At 48.6% G+C, this 26,261-nt stretch overlaps 1 protein-coding gene across 3 annotated transcripts in view; it reads left to right on the top strand.

The window, feature by feature from the left end:
• LOC112589186 (serine/arginine repetitive matrix protein 1-like) overlaps positions 1-19,909 on the top strand; it is a 68,301-nt gene extending 48,392 nt beyond the window's left edge. For 2 of the 3 annotated variants that reach the window (XM_025301446.1, XM_025301447.1), the window contains exon 2: positions 18,624-19,909. In XM_025301446.1, the coding sequence (XP_025157231.1) occupies positions 18,624-19,779 (1,156 nt within the window). In that variant the 3' untranslated portion in view covers positions 19,780-19,909. Of the gene's footprint in view, positions 1-4,822; positions 5,413-18,623 lie in introns of those variants that run through there. The other variant, XM_025301448.1, reaches the window with a different exon arrangement.
• The last annotated feature ends 6,352 nt before the right edge of the window (positions 19,910-26,261 follow it).

Below are 26,261 nucleotides of genomic sequence, written 5' to 3'. Positions count from 1 at the left end.
TTTGTAAATTGTGAGGAGGTTTAGAGATTTAGCCAGATTTAGAATAAATGACTTGGCCAGATAAATTATACAATTCTGCAAACAATTCACTTCAACTTTCAATTCTTCAAACAATTATTGCCGTTATACTAAACAAAATATTTTGTACTTTAAGTCTAAAAAAAAAATTTGGCCAGTTATTTAACTATTCCTAGTCACACAATGAATCATAAGATACTGTTGCATACAGAGCAAAGGACTATACAGCGCATCATACGCCGTACGTGACGCACTCAAGATCTTCACATTTTAAAACTATGTACTACCCTTCCGATCGTTTTGAAACTCGGACATGTTATTCTAGAATATCTAAAGATTTTTTTAGGGAGAAAATGGTGATAGTGCCTCAAGTGTATAACATAAAAAAAATTCAAAATGATTCTGAAAAGTTTTTTTAAACTGTATTTTTTGAAAAAAAATTCCGTTATTTTGTTATAATATTGTGGCATTGAAACCCATAACACATATTTTTTCATCAAAATCGGTTCGGCCGTTCCCGAGAAAAAAATTTTTATCGATTTTTCTTTCTACCTCCATAATTCCCATAAAACAATTTTCTTTAAATATAATCTCTTGGGAAATATTATCTTACATCAATGTCAACTTATTGTAAAAATCTCAACTAGATCCAAGCGGGGGCAGCACATACATGCTTATCCTGCTATGCTCTTTACGAAAAAACTTAATTTATGCCGTAAGATATGTCAAATTGTGCAATTTTTTTTAGACGCAACATCTTCACTTTTGGAAAGACTACGAGAAGGAGGGAGAATAAATGCAACATCTTCCTTAAAATGCTACTTAAAACATAGGCTCCGCTCTTGAAAATACAAGAAAAAACTAGGAGACATTTAATAATAATAAAAATTACAATAATAATAACGAGACGTTATATAGCATCTCCTTAAATCAGAGAAAAAACTTTTTTTTTTATAAAAAATCGATCGATCGACTTCGGCATCTAATTACATATTCAGAACATGTCTAACTATCGTGTGAACTAGCGAAATAAAAAAATATTAATTTTTTATATGCACCGCGCTATTTCTATAGGTGTCTCACTCGTTGTAATAGCCATGTATCGCGCTTTTCTCTTTTATAACGCTATAAAAATTCATTCTCATCAATAAAATATATATTATTATTTCTATCAAGTTTGAAATCAATCGTCTGCTTAGTTTCCGAAAAAAAAATTCGCGGAAATAGCTTATTTTTCTGGACTACAGACAGGATTGCCTCCTAAATCGGCATTTCTGCTAAAGAGAAAAGAGGAAAGTGCGATACATCGCTATTAGAGCGAGCAAGACACCTAAAGAGACAGCGCGGTGTTTGTATAGCTGTCTCACTCATATTGCCTGCATTCAAGCGTAGAGTGAATGAGACACCTACTGGGGACACCATTAACCGTACCACGTCTGGTAATGCTTTCTCTCTCGATCGTGCGACGTGCGATAAGGATGCATCATCGGAATGTCTCCCACCACTTCTCCTTCGCTTCTCTCGCGTTGTATTGTACGCCCATATGCGTATGCGTATATGCCTGTCATCACTTTCTATTGTTTTACAGGCATATACGACATCGCCGAGGGATACCATACCTGCCTCTGAGTATACGTATATCTTACACTTTCTCACTCTCTCATTCTCCCACTCCCTCACTCCCTCACTCTCTCATTCCTTCATACTCTTCCTCATTCTCTCTCCCTCTCTCGCTCCCCCCTTTCTCTCCTCTCACCCCCTCTCTCTCACCCCCTCTCTCCTCTCTCTCTCTTCTCTCTCTCTCTCTCTCTCTCTCTCTCTCTCTCACATACACACACACACACATTTTGTCCTATACTGTATTCTAACATATAATTCGCATACATACTCGCATTCGCTGCTAATTAATATAAAATATATTGTACACGTAAACATGGACGCGGACAATACCTAAAAAATAATTATGTACGTACCAGGTATGTCGGTAATTACTTTCCGGTTTTTGTAACAGATGTCACTAGCCATAAGTATGCAATGTTATGATTTGATACATATGTCATTTTATTCTACTGACATTAAGCTCAAAACTACACAAGTTACGTTCCGCCAAAATAACAGCGTTATAGATTAATAATTTTTTGAAAATGTCGAGTTTTGTGCCTGAAAACGTGCATTTGCGGCACGCGTTACTTTTCTTGTTTAATCAAAAGAAAAAAGCTGCTGAAAGTCATCGTTTGCTGGTAGAGACTTATGGTTAGCATGCTCCAACCATAAGAACATGTGAAACGTGGTTTCGACAATTCAAATGTGGTGATTTCAACGTTCAAGGCAAAAAACGTCCTGGTAGGCCGAAAACGTTTGAAGATGCGGAATTGCAGGAGTTATTGGATGAAGACCCAACACAAACTCAAAAACAATTGGCAGAAAAGTTGAATGTGAGCCAAGTAGCAATTTGTGAACGATTACAAGCGATGGGAAAAATCCAAAAGATGGGAAGATGGGTGCCACATGAATTGAATGACAGGCAATTGGAAAATCGAAAAATCGTCAACGAAATGCTGCTTCAAAAGTATGAAAGGAAGTCATTTCTGCATCGAATAGTAACGGGTGATGAAAAATGGATTTATTTCGAAAATCCCAAGCGAAAAAAATCATGGTTATCACCTGGCGAAGGCGGCCCATCGACTGCAAGGCCAAATCGCTTTGGTCGTAAGACCATGCTCTGTATCTGGTGGGACCAGGTTGGTGTCGTATATTATAAACTGTTGAAACCTGGAGGAACAGTTAATACTGATCGCTACTAACAACAAATGATCAATTTGAACTGTGCATTGATCGAAAAACGTCCACAATACACTCAAAGACATGATAAAGTGATTTTGCAGCATGACAACGCGCCGTCTCATACAGCAAAACCAGTCAAAGAAGTGTTGAAATCACTTGGATGGGAAGTTTTATCGCACCCGCCGTACTCTCCAGACCTGGCTCCATCCGACTACCACCTTTTCGCATCGATGCACGTGCTTGCAGAGCAGTACTTCGCCGATTTCGAAGAAGTTAAAAAACGGCTCGATGAATGGTTTAGCTCAAAGGAGAAACAGTTCTTTTGGAATGGCATCCATAAATTGCCTGAGAGATTGGCAAAATGTATAAAATCAAATGGCCAATACTTTGAATAAATATATTTTAACTATCCATTGTAAATAACGTGTTTTCTTTAGCGAAAAAACCGGAAAGGAATTACCGACACACCTGGTATGTACGTATATGTACATATGTATGTACGTATATACGTAAGTGTATCTATTTATTTTACATTCTCTCTCTCTCTCTCTCTCTCTCTCTCTCTCACTCCTCTCTCTCGCTCTCACTACTCTCTCACTCTCTCTCTCGCATATTTTGTCCTGTACTGTATTCTAGCATATCTCTCGCTTACGCTCGCATTCGCTGCTATTTAATATAAAATATATTGTCGTACACGTAGACGTAGATGCGGAAAATACCTAAAAATGATTATGTACGTATGTACGTATATACGTAACTATATATATTTATTTTATATTCTCTCTCACTCTTTCTCTCTCTCTCTCTCTCTCTCTCTCTCTCTCTGGCTGTCACTCCTCTCTCATTCCTCTCTCTCACTTTCTCTCTCGCACATTTTGTCCTATATTGTATTCTACAGCATATCCCTCGCTTACACGCTCGCATTCGCTAATATCTGCTTGTTCAGCGCTCTCGTAGCGCCCCTGGTGTCGGAAAAACGAGATGCACATATCCTCACTCTTATGCGTCCGAAGTTTCTTACTTTCTTACTTTCTTACTGAATCGAAAATTTCCGTGATTCGGACTTTTACTTAAAATACCTCCACTTAGAGACAACGTACACAAAAATCATAACAACATTTTGCTTCCTACTTTTTAAGACCGAATCGATTGGGACTAAAAAATCTCGATCGGTTCATCTATTGCTGAGATATGAATATCTCACCTCGTTTTAACTCGCAGTTTCGCGTATAATAGGCATGGTGTGCCTCGCGCCGTTCAGACGCAGCTTCGTTGCGCTTGAACTTGGCACGAGGCACTACCGTGCCTTTGATAAATTACCGAGTTACGACTTGTACAACTTTTAGCCTTTGAGATATCTGCTAACCTATAAATAAAAGTTTTAGATCTCTGTACGGATATAATTCGATAAATTCTCGTAGAAACTGAGAATATTAACGTACATTTAAGTGCGATATCGAAAAATCCGGTAAAGTAAATAATATTAACGTACAAAAAGATTCTTGATAAAGAACAAGGGACAAGAGTACCACTTGAGATCACGGAAGTAGTCCCACCGTGAAACTTAATTTTGTTTCATATTATCATATTAACGTTTTATTTATCCACATTTAGAGGTATTATTAAATAGTTAGAGGACCTATAACCTAAATATATATCATTATATCTTGTATATGTTATGAATAACCGGAAAAATACAAAAACACGAGTTCCAAATACATATATTCTAGTATATTCCAGTAGTATTTAAGTTGCATACATATTCGTCATATTTAATCACACCTAGTTTTAAGAATATTTTAACAGTATTTAGTGGCCATGTGTATATATCCTTAGTAGTAGCGTTGCTACAATAACCACCTTATCTACAGGACATTTATTGTATTATTCGCATCACATTATTCGTAGTATATAGATTTAAGAGGATCCTCGGATCAAAATCACGCGATCGCGAGTTGAACGATACATTAGACCAGCTACTCGCGCAGAAACCATATAGTTTGGCTTGCTAGGTGCTACTTGAGAACCTCGAATGTTCCAACACCACGCGTAACGGTGCGAAAAATTCAGAAGTTCCGTAGAGCAAACCCAGAAACATGTCAGTTGCGGACGAGAAGAACGAACTCGTTTCGAACGAAGCGAGACCCGCGACGCGATCGGAGCGTGCGTACGGACTCTCGCAGCCGCTACTCAAACAACCATCTTTCGTGTCTATCGGAGGCCCGATATTAGCTAGAACCGCGTCGGAAGGGAGCGTTCTGACACAGCCAGTCGTACGCTCGACCGCGTTCGATAGCATCGAAACCGACAGAGCCACGTTCGGAAGCACGATCGCCGGGCCAAACCAGACGAACTGGGGCTTTGGCGAAAATTTTATCTTAAGCAGCACGGTAAAGTCCGCGATTCTAAACATATCGCTGAAACTCGCGAAAGACTCGCGGCTAACCGAGATCAGCGAACAAGTCGACGAGATGAAAGAACTGATCAGAGGCATGGCTTCTCAGTTAAAAACCCTCGAGGCGGACAAAACACGCAAGATTACGAGCGAACCGCCGAAAATGAGAGCCGAGGCATGGAGCAGGTACCGATTGCAACGGGGCTACGGTAGTGGTGAGTTCATTGAGGTTAAAGACGACGCGAGATCCATGCATTCCGCAACTTTCAACACCCGCGATCGTTTCGGAGAACGATTCGATACCGCGCGAGACTAACCAATTCACAGTAGCGAAATAGACGAGGATCTCTACGATCCTGATCCGGATCGCGAGTATGTAACGGTCGCGCCTCCAGGCTCGGTTGTTTCGGGTTGATCCGGCCCTGTGGCTTGGATCGCGGTTTGCGAGCCGACCACAGGAAAGATTTTCAGGTGAAGGTGTGTGTGTGGTGTGTATATGTGTCAATAAGCGGAGACAAAATAAATATAACACAATAAGTCTTTATTTGCCCGTCACGACCGCGTGCCGTGACGCGACGTCCCAATGTTTGGGTGTTAGGTGATTGCGTGAATCGTTTCCGCGGACGCTACGAGCCCCGCGGGGTCACCGTGGTAGGTGAGCGATTTGCTTGGGGCTTATTTCTGTAATTATTTCGGACGGCGCTTGACACGCACCGAGGATGAGGGTCGAGCCACTGATTAGTGACCGCGCGGTGTGTGTTTCCGTTGTGATTTAAAGCGCTAGCTTGGGTGATTCGGCACGCGACTTGACGACGGGTCGGAAAAAAACGGTATAAGAACGTGTCGCGACACGTCGCGCTCGCTTTTGTCCTCGGCCGCAGCGTTGATCGCCCCGGGGGTCGAGGGGTGCGGGCGATGGGAGTATTCCTTGTGTGCTGGACCGACGCGTCAACTCACAGCTGATCAGCTCTTGCCTTCCTGGTGTCCTATTTGATGAAATTAAGAAAGAGATATCGTGAGATCGTTCCGGTGAACACACCGGAGCGACGGCAAACTCGCCGTCCGATCCCCTATATCGCAAAGACGGCACAAAAGAAGATCGTTCCGGTGAACACACCGGAGCGACGGCAAACTCGCCGTCCGATCTTTATATCGCAGAGACGGCACAAAATAAGATCGTTCCGGTGAACACACCGGAGCGACGGCACGGAATATCGCAAAGACGGCACAAAATAAGATCGTTCCGGTGAACACACCGGAGCGACGGCAAACTCGCCGTCCGATCCTTATATCGCGAAGACGGCACGAAATATCGCAAAGACGGCACAAAATAAGATCGTTCCGGTGAACACACCGGAGCGACGGCAAACTCGCCGTCCGATCCTTATATCGCGAAGACGGCACGAAATATCGCAAAGACGGCACAAAATAAGATCGTTCCGGTGAACACACCGGAGCGACGGCAAACTCGCCGTCCGATCCTTTATATCGCAAAGACGGCACAAAAGAAGATCGTTCCGGTGAACACACCGGAGCGACGGCAAACTCGCCGTCCGATTCCTTATATCGCAAAGACGGCACAAAATAAGATCGTTCCGGTGAACACACCGGGGCGACGGCAAACTCGCCGTCCGATCTTTATAGCCCAAAGAACAGGTATTATTAATCACCGTCGTAGACGGCCTGGTAACTAACTTACGAATTTCGGCAGAAGCTTCTCGGTTGATCCTCTCTCGGAAAGAACTAGCCGCGGAAACGGAACTCTGGAGACTCTCTCTCGTCAAAATCTGCCGGGGTTATATACCCGAGATTTTGGGGCTTCGGTTTTCCTCGCCCTTAATCGGAGTTAATTCCGCTTTTTAATCGGAATTAATCGTGATTATGCGGCGTCTGCCGAATAACTTCGGCGGTGCCGCTAGCTCGGTTCGGCGGCCGATCGTGCCCGAGCGTCGTTGCCTGGTAGTCGGGCATATTCGGCCGAGCGCGACGTTTAGGCGCGGTGTCAGCGCGGGTTGGGGGGTGTGCGCTCAGCTGACTGTCGCGTGCTGCTAGGCGGTAGTCAGCGTAACGGCACAAAGATTTTTGTTTCGTTACACCACCCCCCCTTTTTTTCTCGTTTTCCCCCTTTCTGGTATGTAGCTTTTTAACCGGGGATACGGTTGGCGGCACGCAACTGCCCGTTGCGTGTGAACCGCAGGCTCCATCGTCCGGTCAGCGTCCGTAGACGGTATTTCCGGGAAACGTGGATGGAAAAATATGGCACGTGCCATATTTCACCGGTCGGCAGCAAGATAGGTACTGGTGGCGGTAGTGCGGGGCCTTGCACTGGCGGCTGGATGGTAGGCTGCACCCTGGCTTGCGGTAGCGGGGTGTCTCGGATGAGTCGCATGGTGCCCCTGAACGGCACGTTACTCTTGATCACCGGTCCCGGCTGGATTTTGCTCATTGCTGGAGTTTGCGGCTCGTCCTCGCCCAGTAGTGGCATGTCGCGAGGTGGCGGCGCCGGGGCCGTCGAGGAATCCTCCCCTTGCTCGTCGAGCGTGATGACCGGAATGGTCCGCCTGGTGGTCGTGGTGGATACGACGACGGAAGGGGGAGCTCCGTGCGGAGCCTCGATCTCGCGTCTTCGTGCCACGTCAACAAGCCCAGGTGGCGCTGGGCGAATCTGGGGCCCTTTTCTCGGCCGGCCGATTCGGCGTCCGAGCGTTGGTGGGGTGGGCACCCGCCAACTCCCCTTTTTCCGTGCGGTCGGTTCCTCGATCTTCCTCTGGAGGCTAGGACCGGGCTTGGCCGTTATCGGTGCCAGCGGTGGTGGTTCGGTCGTTGAGACGTGGATGATCGTCGGCGGAGTCGCTGCGGGTGCCGGAAGCGTTGGCGTGGCTACTTTCGGATCCTCGGGGCGATGCTCGGCAGAGGTTCCCCCTCGGTCTGGCGGGCTCCCCTTTTCGGCAGTCTCGGTGACCCGGCGCCATATGGCGGCGGCGTCGTCGTCGGTTTTTAGTAGAAGCTCGGCCAGCTCGTCAATATAGTTGTCGAGCTCCATATTAACGATTGACTGTCCCGTGTGCTTGATCCTCTCTGCTTTTATAGTCGTTAGGCTGTAAATTACGGCTTGTTTCGGGGAGATCGGTCAATCTTGTCGATGTTCGCTACCTGTCGTTGGGAACGTGATCGTGTTGATTTCTCGGTCTTTGTTATCCGGTGCGACGCGCATGTCGTGCACGTGTATGTTTTTATAAATTCGGCCTCGTTCATCTTTCAAATCGATGATTACTGGAGAATGTATTTTCTTCACGGTGAACGGTCCGCTATATTTTGGCGCAAGTTTGGCATTGAATGCCTTCGTCTTGTCGGATTGAAGGTGCTCCTTTTTCCATACTGTTTCTCCGAGTTGTGGGCTCCATGCTCTCCTCCGTAAATTGTAATGAGGTTCCTGTCGTTGAAATGCTTGGGCGAGATGCATTTTCACGAGCTCGTGTGTTACGGTCAATACCTTCGCCACGGTGGAGGGTGGCGGAACGGGAGGTTTGTCCCTTCAGTCTTCTTGGTGTGGTCGGGCCAGTTCGCGTCCGTGATTCAGGAACGCTGGGCTGAATCGGGTAGCGTCATGTTGGGCGGTATTAAATGCGAATCGGAGAGCGCCCAAGTGTTCGTCCCAGCGGCGATGCTTTTTATCGACATATTGGGCGATCATTGTTTTAATGGTGCGATTGGTACGCTCCACGGGATTGCACTGTGGTGTGTAGATAGGTGTGGTGCGGTGGCGGATGCCAAAATTTTTGCACATCTCCTGGAATTCCTTGGCACCAAATTGTGGGCCGTTGTCGGAGATAATGGTGTCCGGGCATCCGTGTCGATAAATAATGGTGTCGATGATGTGGGTCACGATCACTGGGGCCGTTGCCACTCGAAGTGCTTTGACTTCCAGCCATTTGGTGAAGCGGTCCTGCATGGTAAGTAACCACGTGTGTCCTTGACGAGAACGCGGCAAGGGTCCCACCAAGTCGATGGCCACCTGTTCCCAGGGGTGCTTCACTGCCGTGGCGTGGAGTAGGCCGGGTGGTTTCTGTTGTCCGGCTTTGTGTGCTAAACAGGTGGGGCACTTTCGGACATACTGGGCGATATCGCGGGCCATGCCGGGCCAGTAGTAATGTTCGCCGATGCGTATGATGGTTTTGGCGATGCCGAGATGTCCGGCAGCGGGATCGTCGTGCATTCGTTTGAGCGTTAATGTTCTTTCGGTTGTGGGTAGGCATCTCTTCCATTGTGCGGCGGTTGGAACTTCCCGGAAGTCGAGATTATGTAGAAAATGTCGGAACACGTGGCCGTCTCGCAGGTCGTAGTCAGGATGTGCGTCTGGGTGTGCTGTGACTTGGGCCTTGAGGTTCTCGTACCAGGAACAGGTCGGATGGCTGGTGATAACAGCCACTTCAGGTTCTCGGGACAGGACATCGGCTACCTGGTTACTGGATCCGCGTCGGTAGCGGATCTCGAAGTCGTATTGTTGGAGTTCGAACTTCCAACGTCCGAGTCGGCCGGTCGGTGATTCAATTTTCTGCAGCCACTTCAGCGACTGGTGGTCGGTGAGGACGGTGAATGTGTACCCTTCGAGGTATTCGCGCATCTTGCGGATGCCCCAGACCACGGCCAGACACTCCAGTTCGGTGGCGCTATAATTCCTTTCGGCATTGTTCAGGGTTCGACTGGCGTAGGCGACGACCTTTTCTCCCTCTTCAGTCTCCTGGGTCAGTACGGCTCCCAGGCCGGACTGGCTGGCGTCGGTTTGGAGAGTGAATCGTTGTGCGAAATCTGGACAGGTCAGCACTGGTGCGGTAATGAGAGCGTCTTTTAGTCGTTGGAAGGCGTCGACCTCCTCGTCGTGCCACCTCCATCGTTCTTTCTTTTTGGTCAGCCGCGAGTGGTGCTGCGAGCCGGGAGAAATTCGGTACGAATCGGCGGTACCACGATGCTAGGCCTAGGAATTGTCTCACTTTCTTCACGTTGATGGGTGTAGGCCATGCGGCAATAGCGCTGGTCTTCCCAGGGTCGGTATGGATGCCTTCCTTGTTGATCAGATGACCGAGGTATTTTATTTGGGCGCAGCAAAACTGGCATTTGTCGATGTTGAGTCGCAGCCGGGCCCCCCGAAGGCGACGAAACACTTCGCGTAAATGAGTGAGATGTTCCTGGAAGGTGTTACTCAGCACGATGATGTCATCGAGGTACACCAACACGTTCGGTTCGAGGTCCGGGCCGAGGACAGTGTTGACCAATCGCTGGAAGGTGGCGGGGGCAGAGTGTAGTCCGAATGGCAATACCCTGAACTGCATGAGTCCGCGCCCGGGCACCGTAAAAGCCGTGATTCCCCTGCTGTTCGGGGTGAGCGGTACTTGCCAGTACCCGTTCTTTAAGTCTAATGTGGATAAGTATTTGGCCCCTCGCAGTTTATCCAGGGTAGCTGTGATTTGTGGCAACGGGTATGCATCCCTTTCGGTAACTTCGTTGACTTTCCGAAAGTCAATGCAAAATCGATAACCGCCGTCCTTCTTTCTCACGAGTACCACAGGGGAGCTCCAGGCACTGCTGGACGGTTCAATCACCCCGTCCTCCTCCATCTATTGTACTTCCTCGTCAATGATGCGTTGCATAGCCGGATTCCGGGGTCGGTATCGCTGCTTGATCGGCGCGATCCCCCGGCGTAACCGAATTTCGTGCTGGATAGCGGGGGTAGGTCCGGAGACGGTGTTGAGTTTTTCTAGTTCCGACCGCAGAAAAATTTGTAGCTGCTCGTCGTCTGTTGTGGCGACTGGTGGTCTGAACGCCTCGACTACTCCAACTGTACGGGTACGGTCGGCGGTAGGGAGGGGCGGGGGTCGTAGAGTTAGTCCGAGGCGTGACCACAAATCCATGCCGATAATAATTGGCGTGGTCAATTTCTCCATGACCGTAAAACGGTGATGGAACTGTTGCGTTCCTACCCAAAATATTAGATGGGTGGACCCGCAGGTGGCAACCCGGGTGCCGTTGGCTAAGGTTACCCATGAGCTGGGTCCAAGGGGTTGATCCTCGGGCCTCAAACTTTCGGCGCTTACCAGGGAGGTTTCTGCTCCAGAGTCAATTAGTGCCCTCAAAGGGCGATTTTGGTAACGCACGGTTATACTGGGGCGCGGCGTGTACGTTATGCGTGGGACCGGGGAGTGTCCGCTCCGTCCTCGGTCACGCCCGCGTTTCCCGGTGGCGGATGGCCCTGTTTTGTGAGCACCCCCTCTTTTCCGCATCGCGAGCAGAACTTGATGGCGGGTTGATCGCATTCCTGTCGCTGGTGTCCGGGCTGTTTGCACCGCCAGCAACATGCCTCGCGATCGTATGCCATAGTGGCTACGGTGGGTCCGCTTAACCGTGGGGGTTTCCCCTGGACGCGTTGCTGTCAGGTCAGTTCCTCGTATTTGCGGGCTAACCGGCCGAGGTCCTTGATATCCCGTGCCTCATAGGCTCCGAGGAACATTTTATAGCCCGGGTCTAGATTATCGTACAGACGGCCCAGCGTATTATTTATTTCGTCGTCGTCGCTACTGCGTCGGATCAAGGTGAGTAGTGCATTTTCGTATTCTCGATATGATTCGTGGGGCCGTTGTCGACGTTCGACGATTTGGCGTCGCATTTCCTCGCGGTATCGAGGCGGTAAATAATGCTCGCGGAAAGCAGCGCAGAAATCGTCCCAGTTGTGCCAGCCAGGACGGTGGTTCCGATACCAGAGTAGCGGTTCTCCCCGCAGCATCTCTGAAATTCCCCAAAACAGCTGTCTGGTAGTAAGCCCATAGCAGACGCGGAGCTCATCAATCCGTTCTAAAAAGTTAAGGGTCCTTCCCTGTAAACTTGCAATCCCACTTATGGATTTCATGGATTGCCTCTGCGTCGGTGGGGGCTTTGTTCGCAGGATCCCATCCTGGTATTTGTTCGTCCTCCGTGCTGGCGGCACTGGGTATATGGAGGGGGCTAAGCACCCGTCGGTCGGTAGGTCGGGTGAGGAATAATCCGGGGTTTTCGGTCACGAAACGGCGAAGGCGTCGTCGGAGGTCATCGATAGTGCCGCTCGTGTCCAGTCCATACTGGCCGAGTCGGTGACCAATTTCTGCCTTATTGAGCTCTTGTATCCAGGCTCTTGGGGCGGTACTCATCTTGATTCTCGTTTTTTTCCTTGTCTCCACTTATCGTGCAACACACACCTTCCCTTTAGCTGCCGGATCCTGGCAGGATCGCCATGTAACGGTCGCGCCTCCAGGCTCGGTTGTTTCGGGTTGATCCGGCCCTGTGGCTTGGATCGCGGTTTGCGAGCCGACCACAGGAAAGATTTTCAGGTGAAGGTGTGTGTGTGGTGTGTGTATGTGTCAATAAGCGGAGACAAAATAAGTATAACACAATAAGTCTTTATTTGCCCGTCACGACCGCGTGCCGTGACGCGACGTCCCAATGTTTGGGTGTTAGGTGATTGCGTGAATCGTTTCCGCGGACGCTACGAGCCCCGCGGGGTCACCGTGGTAGGTGAGCGATTTGCTTGGGGCTTATTTCTGTAATTATTTCGGACGGCGCTTGACCCGCACCGAGGATGAGGGTCGAGCCACTGATTAGTGACCGCGCGGTGTGTGTTTCCGTTGTGATTTAAAGCGCTAGCTTGGGTGATTCGGCACGCGACTTGACGACGGGTCGGAAAAAAACGGTATAAGAACGTGTCGCGACACGTCGCGCTCGCTTTTGTCCTCGGCCGCAGCGTTGATCGCCCCGGGGGTCGAGGGGTGCGGGCGATGGGAGTATTCCTTGTGTGCTGGACCGACGCGTCAACTCACAGCTGATCAGCTCTTGCCTTCCTGGTGTCCTATTTGATGAAATTAAGAAAGAGATATCGTGAGATCGTTCCGGTGAACACACCGGAGCGACGGCAAACTCGCCGTCCGATTCCTTATATCGCAAAGACGGCACAAAATAAGATCGTTCCGGTGAACACACCGGGGCGACGGCAAACTCGCCGTCCGATCTTTATAGCCCAAAGAACAGGTATTATTAATCACCGTCGTAGACGGCCTGGTAACTAACTTACGAATTTCGGCAGAAGCTTCTCGGTTGATCCTCTCTCGGAAAGAACTAGCCGCGGAGACGGAACTCTGGAGACTCTCTCTCGTCAAAATCTGCCGGGGTTATATACCCGAGATTTTGGGGCTTCGGTTTTCCTCGCCCTTAATCGGAGTTAATTCCGCTTTTTAATCGGAATTAATCGTGATTATGCGGCGTCTGCCGAATAACTTCGGCGGTGCCGCTAGCTCGGTTCGGCGGCCGATCGTGCCCGAGCGTCGTTGCCTGGTAGTCGGGCATATTCGGCCGAGCGCGACGTTTAGGCGCGGTGTCAGCGCGGGTTGGGGGGTGTGCGCTCAGCTGACTGTCGCGTGCTGCTAGGCGGCAGTCAGCGTAACGGCACAAAGATTTTTGTGTCGTTACAAGTAAACGTCGGAAAGACGCAAACTAAGAATCCTACGATTCCGCGAAGAAGAAAGACCGCGATATTCGACTCGCGAGGCAGCTGCTATTATATATCGCTACATCAGCGGAGGAACGAAGAGTGCAGAAGGCAAAGTGAAGGGAGGAAGAAATCGCCGTTAAGCACCGCGAACGAACCCATTCGGAGATTTAAAATTCTCCGGTCGCAGCGACAAACAGCATCCTGTCAGATTCCTCGACGATTTTCTGGACATCGCGGATTATAAGGAGCTGAGAGAACGAGACCGACTTTATTTCTTCAAACACTGCGTACAAGGTCGGGCCAGAGAATGGTTCGACTTCCAAGAATTTCATGAATTCGGTGAAGTTTTAGTAAAATTGCGGGAGAAATATCAGGGAAGGGTCGATCAGAACGAACTTCGCGACGCGGTTAGGAACGGCATGAACAACAAGTCGGGTCGTACGATGAGCGAATACGTCGAGAAGTTCACCCGCGACGCGAGATACTCTCCCCCGATTCCCGAATGCGAGCTGGTGGAATACCTCAGCCAGCACTTCACCGCTGATCTATCTATGAGGACCTACTCATGTTACCTACTCATGAGTAGACACGATATCCGAACTGTCACCGTGTCTAACCGTGATTCAAAACCGCGAGCGAAATCGTGCGCATATCGCGGTCAAAGAACGCATGCTGCGCGAACTCGAGTCGGAGAAATCCTACTCGAGATCGAGGCAGTACGGCAAGACCGCGTACGATAGACGAGATTATCCGGAATATTCGCGTCGTTCAACGGACCGCACTCGCTGTCGCAAACCGACGACCGAGCGCCGAGACTCGGGAAGAGCTTACTATCCCGAGAGGTACGTGAACCTCGCGAGAGATGCGATCCGGTGATGGCTAAACGAGAACGATCGGTTACCCGGGAACCCTCGGCGAGCTGATCGCGCGATTATCGAGACAGGCGGGAGTCCGCGGAGGTGCGAACCTCAGTCTCTGTGCCTGAGACGACTGGAAACGGAGAACGACGATCAGTTCCCTGAGATGGGTCGACTACTCGAGATCGACGCGAGACATCGCGACCGCGCGAATCGCGGAATGAAGTATCGTCGCTAAGAATGGACGAGATGATCATAGAGTTACGAGATCTTGAGGACCGAGACCAGCGCCTCGAGGAGAAAACGAGAAATGTACCCGTGATCAGGATAGACGTGGTCGCGGAGGACAAGACCGAACTCGATAGAATCACGACTAGCGCCTTACTCGACACAGGAGCGGCGATATCCGCTGTGAATCCCAGTCTGATACGCGACTTCGAACAGCGAATATGCAATAAGACGGATACCGAGACCGAAAAGCTGTTTCCTCGTGTAGAGATTAATAAGACCCACGTGCGCGGGGCCTTCAACCAGAAGGGCGTACATACGAGCGCGCTGATTCAGCTAACCGTCGAGCTGAGAGACTTGGAAGGCCGCGTAAACAAGTATACGCACGAGTTCTACGCGATCGAAACACTTTTCGTTCCAATGATCCTAGGAGCGGACTTTCTCAGCAAATACAGCATCGCCGTGACATGTCCGAAACCCACGTCGTTTATCGGTGCGAATCGCGCCGAAGAACTGCACGAAACACCCGAAACGAGTCTACCGTCAACGTCCGAAGCGAATCCCGAAAACGTCGAGGTACTCGAGACGCGAAAGTCGGTTACCGAGGACACATTCGCGAACATCAGCGACGACTTTCCGCGCAAACTCGAGAGTCTCTTGGACCAGTATGGTCAACTCTTGGACGAATCCCTCGGAAAGATCCGAGGCTACGAGCATGAGATCCGTATGACCACAGCGAGGCCGTTCAAGGGCAAGTCGTATCCGATTCCTCGCAAACATCTCGAGGAAGTACGACGACAGATCAGCGAGATGGGAACTCTTGGAGTCGTCAGTAGGGCCGCGACGCAGTATATAAACAGTATATAAACCTTGGTGGCGGTAACCAAGTCCAACGGGAAGATCCGTATCTGCCTCGACGCCCGTGCGATTAACGAGCGTATGGAGAATGATCACGCGCAGCCTCTGACTATCGACGAGATGTTGGCGGGCATCGGGCAGAAGCGTCTGTTCAGTAAACTGGATATAACCCAGGCATATTGGCAAATACCGTTGGACGAAAACTCTAGACAGTACACGGGTTTCTCCTTTGAACACCAGACTTACGTCTTCGAACGGCTTCCGTTCGGAATAAAAACGACTGGCACGTCGTTCACTCGATCGAGGCGATCGAGGCCGCACTCAAGGAGAAGACCGATCTCAAGTCGTGCGTCACTGTGTATCTCGATGACGTATTGATAGCCAGCGAAAACGAGAGCGACCATTTGCAACAGCTGGAGGGCGTGTTCGACGCGCTGCAGACGGCCGGTTTTCGCTTAAACAGACAAAAATGTGAATTCGCGAAGGATCGAATAGTCTTTTTGGGACATGATATCTCGCGAGTCCACGTGACCATCACGGACGAGACCAAGCAGAACGTAATAAACTTTCCAAAGCCGCGAAACAAGAAGGAGGTACAGGCCTTCCTCGGACTGGTGAATTGGGACCGCCGGTTCATCCCGAATCTCGCACGATACACGATCCACATGGAAAGGTTGCTCAGAAAAGACGTGAAGTTCGAATAGTTCACGACGACGGATCAGGCGTTCTGAGATATTAAAGATAGCGTACGCGACGCGAGCCGACTTTATCTACTAGATCCGGCGTACAACTACGGAGTAGAGACAGACGCGTCAACCGTCGGAATAGGTGCGCGTCTCTTTCAGTTCGATGAATCGGGTCGCGAGTACACCGTCGCGTACGCGAGCCGCAGTTTGAAGGGCGCCGAGCGTTGCTACACCATAACAGAGCTCGAGGGACTAGCCCTCGTGTGGTGCTTGCGAAAATGGCGAGTAATCCTGATGGGACGTCGCGTAAAGGTAAAGACCGACCACCGCGCACTCAACTTCGTAAGCGCATGCGCCATGGCGAGTCAGCGAATAGTAAGATGGCTCGCCTTTTTACAAGAATTCGACCTCAACATCTGTCACGTTCCCGGCGCGACAAACACCACGGCGGACGCGCTTTCGCGCAAGCCGATTCGCAAACGAAGAAGAACCGAGCGCAGCGAGCGCTGGAAGCGACAGCAAAGAACCAGCGACTCTGGTTCATCCGAGTCGGGCTGCGAAAGAGACACCAATTACGAGTGGGACCGCGAAGGCCGCAAAAAGTACGCGCCTCGTATGTCTCATGGCTGAGACTGACGAGGGCAGGAACACTCGTGATTGTATCGAGTTCATCCGCGACGCGTAAATCAACGATTCGCTTATATTAGAATGAGCGGCGGATGACCCGAACTAGTATCAGATGCGCAACGGATTTATCCGAACTGTGCGAGAAGATGGTAGCGACCGAGTCACAGTATCGAACGAGATCGCGTGGGAATTGGTAAGTTAGATCCACCAGTACCTTACCCACTTCAGCACCGACAAACTTTTAGAGTTCGCGAGACGATATTTCGACATTGACGACGTCGACCGAATCACTCGAGACGTAGTGGCCTCGTGTCACCTTTGCATAGCAACAAAAGTGTACTCGAGACCTACTCGAAGAGCAGAGTATTATGATCTCCCGCAAAACGTCGGCGAGGTCGCGTCCATCGACTTGTACGGGCCTTTACCAAAATCCTACGACGGACACGCGTATGTCCTCGTAATGATAGACCAATTCTCGAGGTATACCAAAATGTACCCATTACGAGACCAAAAACTCAAGACCATCGAACGAGTACTCGAGGAAGGTTACTTCCTCGACGTTAACCGCGTACAATTTTATCCGACTGTGGTGGTCAGTTCCTTGCAGGTCACTGGAAGGAATTCGCCCGACGACAGGGGTTTAAGGTACGAAAAACATTCCCGTACAACCCACAGAGCAACCCCGTAAAGAGAGTCATGCGGGAGTTGGGTCGCGCGCTGCGTGCGTACGCGTGCGACGATCATCGTCGATGGGACGAGATCGTGCCGCGCATCGAGCAGATACTTAACGCGACCGAGCACTCGAGCACCGGAGTGCCACCCTCGATACTCGAGGACCGCGAGGTAGATCTTGTGATAGATCCACCCGAGATACCGACCTCGAGTCACACCACAGTTAGACCGTGACGGACTAAAACAAAAGGCCAGCGAGCGTCTCCGAATTATGGCGCGGAAACGCAGACGCCAGAGCGAGAAACATGATACAGCCGCGCAGTACCAAGCGGGAGACCTAGTGTGAGTCAAGGCGCATCGCCGCAGTGACCAACGACACGCGAAAATTCATAAATTGTTCCCGCTGTACGAGGGACCATTTCGCGTGCGCGGCGAGACATCCGAACGCGTACTTAATAGAGCGTCTAACTTCCGAGTTCATAGGTCAGTACAACATGCGACAACTGCGACCACACCGCGTACCGGTATGGAGACACGCGGAGACCGAACGAGAATTTTTCGGATCACGGGGAATCGCAATCCACACCATATAGCGAACCGAGATACAGTGCCGAGCTCGAATCACCATATGAGCCGGAACGCGAAGTTCCGAGGCCTGGGCCTAGTAGAAAACGAATCAGACCAAAGATTCGATTAGCTACTATAGCGCGTAAGCTGTCATCGAACTCCGACGACTTGAACGAATACTGGATTCAACCGAAAAGAACCCATAAACTCAATCACCAAATGATATTGTTGCCGGAGTTCGACGAAACCTGGGATGTCGTAAGACTACCCAAGCGGCCGGGCAAACACCGGAAAATTCGAACTGGCGGGAGTATCCCCTCGCGACCATCGCGGGGACCGCGGGAGATCCAATCGATCTCTAAAAACCCCTCTCGAGAACAACGAGTGTCTTAACGAGTGTCTCTCTCATCTAATTGCAGGTCCAGCATGAGTTTCAAGGAACTGAGACGAGAGTGCGAAGAGCTGCGAGGAGAATTGAGGAGACAGCGCCAGAAGGAACGAGAACTCGAAGAGGCCAAATGCGAGAAAATGCGGAAAGAAATCTCCCAGTTGCGACGTTCCATCACCGAATGTCGGAATAACATCAAACGACTGGAGGCCTCGTCATCCTCAGAGGAAGCCGAGAGTACCCTGAACATCGAGTCGCAACGTCAACAAACACCGACTCAAAGCCAAAGCGACCGTGAGACCACTCGGCGGACACACATCGAAGCAACCTCGAACTCGACAGGACCTGACAGAGCAATATTACCTGAGGCTCGATGGGAGTATCCAGATCCAGAGTATCCTAAACCAAAGAGCGTGACAAAATCAAGCATTCCGAAGCCAACGAGGACAACAAGAACATCGAAACCCAGTCCCAAAGACAGCAGCGACAAGGAGAACGGCGAGCCAGTAGCCGAGAAACCAGCAAGCAAGCTCCGCATGAAGCCACTGGTAAGGCTGAAACGTCTCGAGAAAATGCCACAAGATCGGAACAACAACCAAGCCGACGACAAGGAAAAGCGGAAAAGCCATCACCGTGACAAGGCAGCCATCCTGCGGGAGAAACTGGAAACGCTACGAAAAAGGAAAATAAGAGACGAACGAGCGGCTCGCCTTCGAAAAGAAAAGGAAGAGTACAAGAGAGAGTTGAAGCGACTCGCGAATCAGCGATATCGCAAGAAAGTTGTCGAAAAACTAAAAGCCGCTACCAGAAGACTCTCTCGAACGATCGCCGACTCGCCTGAATCGAGTGCCCCCGAATCTCCGGACCGATGGCCCGGAAACACGGAGGCAGGTGGGAGTGTGCAACGGCCCACGGTTGCAGGCGAGAGGGAGCCGACGGCCGACCGACGCGCCAAGGACAGCCGAGAGCCGGAATCGAGGGTCGCCGAAACACACCGACGGCCTAGGATAGTGGAAGACCGACCGGCGCCAACCAGACCTCGAGAGGAAAGCCGAGGACCAACCGGACCGTGTGAGAAGAGGCTCAACAGCCCGATGGTCATCGATCTGACCGAGGAACTGAAGGAGGAGTATCCACCGACGACAGGCACCAGTGTCAAGGAGGAACCGAGGGAAGTAGGATTCTGACGCCGGAAGAGAGCGGACATGCGCGTACCCGCTCCCGTGAGATAAGATTTTGTAACTGCGCGACGTGACAAAGAGCGAGGCGAAGCTGCGGCGGCTGTAAGGAAGACGAATAAAAGGCTTTCAGTTAAAAGTGCGGTGTGTTTACATTTCCTTCTGTGATCCCCGTCCATTTCCGGGACGGTAGCCCCGTGCGTGATCCAACAGGACGGGTGGCGACCGACTATCTAAAAGAGAACCTGCAATCTTCCGCGAGAAAGGACTTGCAGTCCGGTTACAACTTAACCTTGCAACAGCACACAGTTGCAAGCGAAGGGGAGCCGAGGCCAGCGGCCGAGCGTACCGAGATGCCTGGACAACCGAGGACTACTAGGGTCGAGGAAACGAGGCCCGTGCCAACCATCAGCAAGGACAGGAAGGGAGGACTGGGCGGGTGAGTAAACGCCAGGAGCCCATCCCAACACCAACAGGGGATGGAGGTCGGGGATCGGGATGGTTCTCGACAGAGCATAACCCAATGCTGGGAGATCCAGAGAATTTCCGGGCGTGCGCATTGAGCAAACGCTGTGGGAGCCTCAGTACCGTATTAATTTAAAGGTATTTTATCGCTCGTAAGATACTATGGATTGAAAATTGCAATCGCATAAATCAGGTAATCTAAATCTTGGTAACTTAAGTTGGTTCAGCTGTAATTTTCAATCTATAGCCTATACAGGCGTAAGATCCCTCGTTTGAAAGAAAATATGAAGGAATTGTAGCGATAATAGAAAGGTCTGTGAAATGAACAGAATACTATTCATAATTAATAATAAACATATAATTTTATTTTTTAACTGCAGAAAAATATATGAATACCAACATTTGTTGTAATAGCAAGGGAAACTGCAGAAAAACCTTACTAATATTCTTACAATAAAATTGTACAAAACAAATAAACGTTAAAAAGAATACTTATATTAATATTGAACACAATACTTAGTACTATCATTAATGATATGTAAATGTTTAATATCATACACTTTCACTGATTTACTATTGAACGTACCTGATGCCATGTCAACCAATCTTTAAAAATGTTCATACCTAATCACGCTGTTCTAAATTTTTGTGCTTCAACTTTCCTCTTCTCGATGCTACTGGTTGAAAGTTGGTCATCCATTTTCACAGCACTTAATATTTTATTTAACAAAAAATGAACATTATGATTGCACTATGATATTACTGATTGCACTATTACTATTCTTACACACTACATATAAACACTAAGTAACACTCACATTACATTAATTAATGATATTAAGAAATTATAATGCTGATGTGACAACATAAATATAACATATTTAATGTTTACTGGGTAACCTCGCAGCAGTCATCCGCTGCAAGGATGAGGAAGCCAAAGGCTGATCGAGGAATTGGAAGAAGAAGCTCAAGTGCCGCCGAGACCGATTCACTGCCGACCATTAGCAGCAGAGACTGACGGGAGGCAATACAGCTCACTGAAGACCAGCAGTTCCATCAACAGCTGGGGACGAACGCCGGGGGTTGGCAAGGATTTCAATTAAAAATCCTAAACCAACCTAACTTTCTTCCAGAGGATCCCGAGTCCACAGTACATCGAGGAAAGATGACTTCCCAGGCCGAGATACCGGAACTCGAGGAGCAGTCTCGAGGACCTGACCGTAAGCAGCCAGACCCCGAGATGCCGGACTTCGAAATGCAGTCCCAAGGACCTGACCGGAAGGAGCCTGACTCGAAGGAATCGGACGAGGATCGTCCGGACTCCGAGAAGCAGGGACCAGACCAGCCGGATCTCGAGAAGGCGCGCAGGATTCCGAGCAGGTACTCAGGAAGGTGCACTCCAAAGGGTGGTAAGCCGGGCCAAGCAGTCAAGGACCCGACGGAACTACCGGACCTCGATAAGTAATATTAAAGTAGCGAGGAGTCTATCCGAGCGAAACTTAAGTAGGGACTTAAGTACCCGATTTAGGATGAATAAGCGAAATAAGTTATTGTTTTAATTTTATTTATTAGGATAAAAGCGTTTAAGTTACGAGCGATGAGATACTTAAGATAATACTTAAAAGTTGTATACTTACTTAAGATGAGACTTAAGATATACTTACCTATTATAAGTACCTGTGATGCGACTAGTGGTGAGCATCGAGAGACGGCGTCCCTCGAGAGCCTACTGAGACCTGAAAAGATAATCAATATTAGTTAAGTAGAGTTTATTTTACACTTATCGATGATCCCTCGATGTCTTGCGGAGACCAGAAAAAGGAAAAAGGATTAGTAGAGAAATATTATAGTTTTATGTTATTCTTGCCTGGATGAGTCATTGTATTAAAGCATCCCATGATGTCCCGCGGCGACCTAGAACAAAAAGAATTATTAGAGATAAGTTTATATATACACAAAATATATATATTTAACATTGTTATGTTTGCGAGCGATTTTATAGCAGAATATTATGTTACGTTTTGATAATCGATTTAATGAAAAAGTTTATGTTGTCCGTTGCGAAGTACCGTCTGCGCCTGCGCGCGCAGTGATCGTCGGAACAAGCGCCCTGGTATACGAGCGAGTGTGACTGGCAATCAGTGAACCGCATCTATCACGAAAGAAGGAATGAGAGAGAGAGAGAGAGAGAGAGAGAGAGAGAGAGAGAGAGAGAGAGAGAGAGAGAGAGAGAGTAAGTGTGGAAGGAAGTTTGGGAGGCGCAAAAGTGCCGAACAGAAGAAGTCTCGCCTGGACAGCCAGAGCAGCCGGACGTGAGCCAAGGTACCCCCGGAAAGACTCGTATAAGCGCGACGCGGCCGGGCGAAGTGTACGGTAGATAAGTCCCCATGATATAAAAGATTGAACGAATAAAGGACTTTTAGAATGCGGTGTTAGCTTTCCGCTTCCGAGATTCCCGTCCATCTTCGGGAGGCTGCGCCGTGCCATCGGCAAACTGGGCGGATAGCGACCGATCCGTTTTTATGTACTGCAATCTGCATCTTCAAGCTCTACTTGAGCATCGATTTTGAGTCCGGTTTCAACCTAACCCTAAACCACGCACTCGCGGAAGAAACGCAGAAAGACAACTACGGAAGACATAGATACTTTGCGTGGGCCCCTCCATGGATCCTCTCTGTCATACGTTTTATACTGTCAGTGGCTTTTTACATATATATAGCTCTCCGTCACTTCAGGCATGCGCTGTAGCGTTGGAAATTCTTTGGATCTACCAGCACTGGCATGACCGAACCAAACCGACTTGAGACGACCGGATTTCGAGCATCGGATCAAGCGGCGCCAACCGGACCGCCAGGGCCAACATCCGTCCAACCTGACCCTGAGGGGCCTAACAAAGTCCAGCCTGACCCCGAAGGGAACTTCGAGCAGCAGGTACGAGACCAACTAGACATCAAAGATGGACCTCGAGGTGCCAACCGGACCTCAAGGGAAGAGCCGCGGACCAACCGGACAAGGCAAGAAGGCGCCTAGCAGCCCGATGGTCGTCGGCCTCACCAAGGACACGGATGAGGAACAACTCCCGACGGGAAGCACCGTCGTCAAGGAGAAACCGAGCCAGGTGGGAGACGTCTTCGAGGACCGGCCTGAGGACAACCTGGCCTAAGACGGGCGTTAGCTCTTAAGATCGAAATATAATACGTGATACGTGAGAGTATTCTTTTACTTTGTTATACAATCAAATAATGTTTTTACTTTTAGTTTCCTTTTATAATTACGTTTATAATTAAGTTCTACACTCAAACGCAAAAAACCCGGTACACTAAAAATTTGGGAAAAAATTACAAAATTTCAAATGATCATAACTTGGTAAATAATGAAGATACAAATATGCGCAGAAATGCAAAATGAAGCTTGAAACGTCCTCTTTAAGAATATCTGAATGGCAATTATGCTCGGCCATTTTTTTCAAAATGGCGGATGATGAAGTGAGAGGATGCGAAATTGATAATCAAAGGTCCGTGTTTGCGATGGTGCATGGTGTGCATCAGGTATCGCAGCGTAATGAGACCAAATGCACATGAAAGTATAGAGTGTTATCTTTAAAATGCTACTTTACCGAGCTCGATGTGATCATTTTTCACTGAGTTGTTCCAAATTTTGCTAAAAATGCGGTTTTCTTGTTAAATTTGCATAATTCAGTGAATAAATATCGCATCAAGCTCTATAACGAAGTATTTTAAAGAAAACATTCTATACTCTTAGGTACTTCTCGTCCCACTGAGCTGCGACACTTACTTTGCTCCATGCGCCATCGCACGCTCGAACCTTTTTTTAGCAACTTTTCATGTTCTTCTTTTTATCACCCGCCATTTTGAAAAAATATCGTTGCGCACAATTTCGATAGATCTTTCGAAAAGTACGGTTTCAAAGCTTTCAAACCGTTTTTGAAATTTGCTGCTAGGATATTTAGGTGAAGAGATATTCAATTTCGAATTTGCAACAAATGTCGATTCAGCGAGGCTTAAGGGGCTAAGAGGCTCTGCGGTTCGTTTGGCTCTTTCATAATTTCAATAGCCGCGTTCATTATTCTCTATACAATAATTTACATAACCTGCACAATATATTCAATGATTTGCATTTATTATTTTGAAAGCCAGGGAAATGAAAGTAAAATTCAATTTAGGTTCTTCATTTTGCGTAATCGATATTACGTAATAAAGATGAATTGCGTTTTAAGATACCGCTGTCATTAGCTCAAATTATGGTTGTAAGTCTTCGCAATATAAACTGCATGGAGTTTTACTGATAGGAAAAGTCCCATTGTATGTAGTGTGTGTGTATGTGTGTGTGCGTGGGTGTTTGTATACCACAAGGGTAAGGACCCCGTGGTTCGTCAGCTCCACAGTATTTCAAGATTTCACACCCTCCTTGTGGTGTGTGTGTGTGTGTGTGTGTGTGTGGTGTTACAGCAGAGATAAGGACCCCGCAGTTCGTCACTCCTGCAGTAATTAATGACTCCAAACCCTCTCTGCTATGTGTGTGGTGTGTGTGTACTAATAGTGGGTATGACTGCCTCATGCGCGTATTACCTCATTCATACCATCAGGCATACTCCTTATTAGTCTTTTAATTTCATCCTGCGTAATTGTATTCCATTCGTTTTCGAAAATTATTCGCAGTTCTCGCAGTGACTGAGGAGCAGGTACGTGATTTCGTACTTTCCTGCCGAGGTTGTCCCATAAGTGTTCGATTGGATTTAAATCTTGGCTATTTGCTGGCCAATCGAGTCAATTTATGCCAACTTCATCGAAGAAATCAAGCACTCTTCTCGCAGTGTGTGGTCGAGCATTGTCTTGCATAAACAAGAAGTTCTCTCCGATGAAGGGTGCGTACGGAACAACATACGGAATGAGTATGTCTTCCACGTATACATCTGCGTTCATATTCTTGTAAAAAAAGTGCAGATCTGTATGAGCATTAGCTGAAATTCCTGCCCAAATCATTACAGAGCCTCCATTGTAGCTATGCCTCTCACTTACCGTACAGTCTGCAAATCGTTCTCCACTGCGACGATAAACTCGTTCTCGTCCATCTGGAGAATAGACACAAAAACGAGATTCATCGCTAAAGAGTACTTTGCTCCAGTCTGCGTAAGTCCAGTCTCTATGCTTAACTGCAAAATTGAGTCGAGCTACGCGATGGTGACATTTAAGCAAAGGTACAGCTGCTGGCCTGCGCGAAAGCAGATTTTGTTCCTTTAATCTTCTCCAAACGGTGTTAACGGATACATTAATGTTGCGGACATCCCTTAAATTGTTTCTAATTTGAACAGATGTTCGATGTCTGTCTCTTAACGAATTTGAAACAATAAATCGGTCATCATTGTGATTGGTACATCGAGGACGTCCCGAACCAGGCCTTCTATGGAAAGAATTGGTTTGTAAGTACCTGGCATAAGCACGTTGCACAGTTGACACTGACAAATCAAGTGCCTGAGCAACATACCTTCGACTTCTGCCATCTTCAATTAAAGCAATAACTTGAGCAGCCTTTTCAGGATTTACCGTCGCCATAATCGACGCAATAATTTCGATGCGAAACAATCAATTATGGTTTAAATTGATGAAGTTGCACGAAGCAACGCGCCTCGAAAGGAAAAGATCACGGAAAAAGAAAAGTCGCATGAGGCAGCGCTTATCGGAGTGAACACGTTCGGAAAAGGAAAATTGTTTGTCTTTGTTTATTGTCTTGGCACATACATTTAAGAAAAATCCAGTCAAGCCAAGCATTAAAGCCCGGCGCACCGACAGAATCTCAGTCAAGCCAGAACGTAAGCCCGGCGTACTGACAAACTTGCGAAGCGTACCAGCGTACAAGAGATAGTGCCACTATCGGCGGTGGACCGTACGAAGGCCAAAAGCTGTATGAAGGCAATCTCTGATCGTCTCCGCGGGCACTCTTATATGCCCTGGGCAGCTCGAACTCGCGTGCGAGCCGAGGGGCTCGCGCGCGCGACAACCCAGATC

This window comes from Harpegnathos saltator, unplaced genomic scaffold, assembly GCF_003227715.2.
Source record: "Harpegnathos saltator strain DR-91 unplaced genomic scaffold, Hsal_v8.6 scaffold42, whole genome shotgun sequence".
In the NCBI taxonomy this organism is placed as follows: Eukaryota; Metazoa; Arthropoda; class Insecta; order Hymenoptera; family Formicidae; genus Harpegnathos; species Harpegnathos saltator.
This window is presented reverse-complemented; position numbering and strand designations above follow the sequence as displayed.